At 45.0% G+C, this 4027-nt stretch overlaps 1 protein-coding gene across 1 annotated transcript; it reads left to right on the top strand.

Annotated features, from left to right (window-relative positions):
* The first annotated feature begins 428 nt into the window (after positions 1 to 428).
* LOC149571035 (uncharacterized) lies at positions 429 to 2609 on the top strand. The gene is made up of 3 exons (XM_089815673.1): positions 429 to 1123; positions 1316 to 1713; positions 2323 to 2609. Exons 1-3 carry the CDS (start codon positions 429 to 431, stop codon positions 2607 to 2609), a joined length of 1380 nt encoding a protein of 459 aa, XP_089671799.1.
* Positions 2610 to 4027: the final 1418 nt, after the last annotated feature.

Genomic DNA, 4027 nt, shown 5'->3' with positions numbered 1-4027 from the left:
GTCCTAGATGAACTAGGGCAGCAAGAAGTTATTCCAGGATCTAGTAGCTTGGCTAAATTGGTTGTGGAGCCTGATCATGTGATTGTCTCTTCTGACCCTCCTCCCGCTCCACAGGTTGAACCTGCTATGCCTATGGTCACTGATGGGCAGGCAGGGGCTCAGGTGCCTTCGGGGTTAAATGTTGATCGAGGTCAAGATGCAGGGGATGTGGCCCTTCCTGCAAGGAGGGTAGTTTCGGATACGAATAAGCGTGGCAAGTCTTCTCCTCTCTTGGGTATTCTTCAGAAGGATGGCAAGAAGGGGGTTTCTGATAAAAGTGGTAAAAGTGGCCGTAAGAAGGACATGGAGAAGATTAAAATGATTGGGGAGAATCTGGTGGAGTCAGGAGCTGTCAAGACCTTGGATTCTCATTTCCTGGCTCCCCAAAAATGATCATTCTTTCATGGAATGCAAGGGGCTTGAACAATGGCCCTAGACAAAAAGCTATTCGAGAATTGGTTAGAATTCATTCTCCTAATGTTCTTTTTCTGCAGGAGACCAAAGTTGTTGTTGAGAGTATGATGAGTATAGCTCCTAAATTGTGGAAGAATGGTCAATGTCAGTGCATTGGTGCTCAGGGATCTTCAGGGGGGGTAGCTTTCCTCTGGAACCCTCGTAAGATTCAGCCTATGTGGTGGATATCTTTTAGATCATCGGTGTCCTTGGTCTCTCTGTGCTACGAATCTGGAGAGTTTGTTCTTCTCTCCAATGTCTATGCCCCCATTGAGCTCCAAGGTAAGATCCTTACATGGAATAATATTCATTTTGTTCATGGGCTATTCCCTTATTTGCCATGGATTATTGCTGGAGATTTTAATGCTATTCTTGACCTCTCTGAAAAATGGGGGGGTATGGCAAGACTTGAGCCCTCCTCTGTGCTTCTTCGGGATAACATTTCGGCACTCAATCTCGTAGATATCAAGCCTAGTAATGGCCAGTTCACCTGGAATAATAGAAGAATAGGAGATCACTGCATTGCGGAGCGACTAGATCGTTTCATGATATCCTGGTTTTGGGTGGGTGGATTATGGTCATCCAAGTCTGAGATATTAGATTGGAGAGGGTCGGATCACTGGCCCATTAAGTTAGTTATCTCCTCCAATCGGTTGCCTTAGAAGCCTCCTTTTAAATTCCAGCTTATGTGGTTAAGGGAGCCAGATCTATATGGCTATGTAGCTGAGTGGTGGAAGGATGGTAAACCTGCCTTTGGGACAACAATGTATATCTTTGCTAAACTCCTACAATATGTTAAATATTAGCTTAAAAGATGGAACAGGTATTGCTTTGGTAATATTTTCCAAGAGAAATATGAGGCCCAGGCTGAGTTGAATGATATTACCAGGCTGTTAAGGGAAGAAGGGGTGTCAGATTATTTGTTGAGGGAGGAAGCTAGGGCTCTGAAAACTTTGGAGGAGTGGGAACTGAGAGAGGAAATCTACTGGAAACAAAAAGCTCGTGTTGAATGGCTTCAAGAAGGTGATAAGAATACTACTTTCTTCTTTAATTCAGTTAAGGCCAAACAACATGGTAACTCCATATCTACCTTGGTGAATGATAGGGGAGAGATGCTCTCTTCCTCTCAGGATATTTTCAGCGAAGCTGTACAGTATTTTGAGTCTTTATTTAGGGAGGCTTCACAGGGGGACTCGATTGAAGAGGCCCAAGTCCTTTCTTGTATTCCTTCTTTAGTCTCTTTGGAAATGAAAGAGCATCTTATGAGCACCATCTCTTTGGAGGAATTAGAAGGGACTATTTTCCAGATGAAAAAAGGAAAAGCTCCAGGTCCAGACGGCTTTCCGATTGGGTTCTTCCAGAAATTTTGGGATATTATCAAGATAGATTTACTGGCAGTTGTTCAGGAATCCTAGAGGAACAAGCAAATGCTCCGGGCTCTGAATTCTACTTTCCTTGCTCTCATCCCCAAGGGGGAAGGGGCTGATTGGATTAGTCAATTCCACCCTATCTCTCTTTGCAATGTTATTTATAAAATTATATCTAAGCTGATAGCTAACAGGTTAAAAAAGTGGCTTCCAATGTTAATTTCTGAAGAACAGAGTGGCTTTGTGATGGGGCACCAGATCCTGGATGGGGTGGTTGTGGCGACTGAGACTATTCATTCTATGGCCAATTCCAAAGACAAGGCTATGTTCATTAAGTTGGACATGGCTAAGGCATATGACAAAGTCCGTTGGTCTTTTCTCCAAAGGGTGCTGGGTGCCTTTGGTTTTGAGGAGGAATGGATTCGGTGGGTTATGAGTTGTGTGAATTTGACTTCTTTCTCAGTCTTGATTAATGGGGAACACTCTAACCTCTTTGGTGCTTCTCGGGGATTACGGCAGGGTGATCCCCTATCTCCTTATTTGTTTCTTCTTTTGGTAGAAGGTCTGGGGCAGTTGATAAAAAAGAATGTTGAAGGGGGCTTTATTCAGGGCTGGCAATGGGGAGGAGGGCTTCTTGTGCAATCTCACCTTCAGTTTTTGGATGATACTTCCATGATGGGTATGGCTACCATTCGGGAGGCTTCTAATATACGCAAAGTGTTGGATGTCTATCTTGCTGCTTCAGGTTAGATGATTAACGAGGAAAAATCTTCCATTTATTTCTTTAATACTCCCCTTTCTATTCAGAGGAGAATCATTCAGATACTCAGATTCCAAATTGGAAGTCTTTCGATGTCCTACCTCGGCATTCCTATCTCTGGTGGTAGGCATTCTAAGGAGTCATGGCAGGGCATTCTTGATAAGTTCCAGGCCAAAGTTACTCATTGGACCCACCACTGGCTATCCTTTGCTGGGCGGGTCCAACTGATTCAATCTATGGTTCAAGCTCTTCCTCTCTATAGGAGTATGGTTCAGGTGGCGCCGTTGAGCTTTGTTAGGGAACTAGATTCCCAGCAAGAAAATTTTTATGGGCTGGTAATCTATCTGCAACCAAGTGGAGTCTTGTCAAATGGGAGGTTGTCTGTAGCCCAAAACGGTTTGGTGGTCTTGGTTTACGATAATCAGTGCTAACTGGTAATGCTCTAGCTGCTAAATTGTATTGGCATTGGTGTGCGGAAAAGGAACAAGCCTGGGCTAGAATTTTGTCTCTGAAGTACCTTCCAAGGATCCCCCATATTGATATTCCTCGATATGGTTTGTGTGGGAAAGGCTCTATGATTTGGAGTACTCTCAAGAAAGGAGCGGCGCTCATTAAGGTTGGCTTCCATTGGATCTGCAAAGTGGCTCAGAGGCTCAGTTCTGGCATGACGCTTGGGATGGGTATCCTCCCTTGGTTTTTCAGTATCCTCATTTGCACAGGTTGGCTCAGAGTTTCTGTAATGTTGGATGGTCAAGAGTGTGTGACTTTAAATCCTTTTCCCCTCAGGGTCAGCTGGTGGAGGCAAGGTGGAAGACTCCGGGGGAGTGGCCTACTTTTGGTTCGGAAGCAGAGCGGGCTGAGCTCCAGCTCATTCTTTTGGGGTGGGACTGTAATGCCCTTAGGGGTAAAGATGTGCTGGCCTGGTCCCCTAATCCCAAGGGCATTTATACTGTTTCCTCTAGTTATCTAGAGTTGCTCTCCCAGCAGCTGGTAGGAGGGGAGGTTCAATGGTGGAAGAAAGTTTGGAGTCAATTTCTTGGCCAAAATGTAACTGCTTTATTTGGACCTTGTCTTGGAACAGGTGCCTGACTTGGGACAATATTCGGAAGAGGGGTTTTTCTGGTCCGTCGAGATGTATCCTTTGTAATAGTGAGGAAGATGACTCTGTGCATTTATTCTTCCAATGCTCTTTCACTCTACAGTTATGGCATTTCTGGTGGGAGGTTTGGAAATGCTCGTGCTTTCATGCCTTCTCTCTGACGGATTTTTGGTTGAGACTGGGGAGGCCCCCGTCCCTGGCTCCCTTCTTACAGGATGTTTGGTATTCTGGACCTACCTTCTTACTATGGCAAGTCTGGCTGGAACGAAACCAGAGAATATTTCGGGGGGAAGCTTTGGGGATTTAGCA

The sequence above is a fragment of the Cupressus sempervirens genome, chromosome 2, assembly GCF_028749045.1.
Source record: "Cupressus sempervirens isolate cs-2001-9-10 chromosome 2, ASM2874904v1, whole genome shotgun sequence".
NCBI classification, from domain to species: domain Eukaryota; kingdom Viridiplantae; phylum Streptophyta; class Pinopsida; order Cupressales; family Cupressaceae; genus Cupressus; species Cupressus sempervirens.
The sequence above is the reverse complement of the archived record's forward strand: the minus strand, read 5'-3'. Positions and strand labels throughout refer to the sequence as shown.

Bases quoted from the DNA above. Each gene is read 5' to 3' on its own strand.
- LOC149571035 (XM_089815673.1), top strand. From the start codon at position 429: ATGATCATTCTTTCATGGAATGCAAGGGGCTTGAACAATGGCCCTAGA. The intron at 1,124-1,315 runs GTTAGTTATCTC...AAGATGGAACAG, and splicing joins TCGGATCACTGGCCCATTAA to GTATTGCTTTGGTAATATTT. The intron at 1,714-2,322 runs GTATTCCTTCTT...CTTCTTTCTCAG, and splicing joins AGAGGCCCAAGTCCTTTCTT to TCTTGATTAATGGGGAACAC.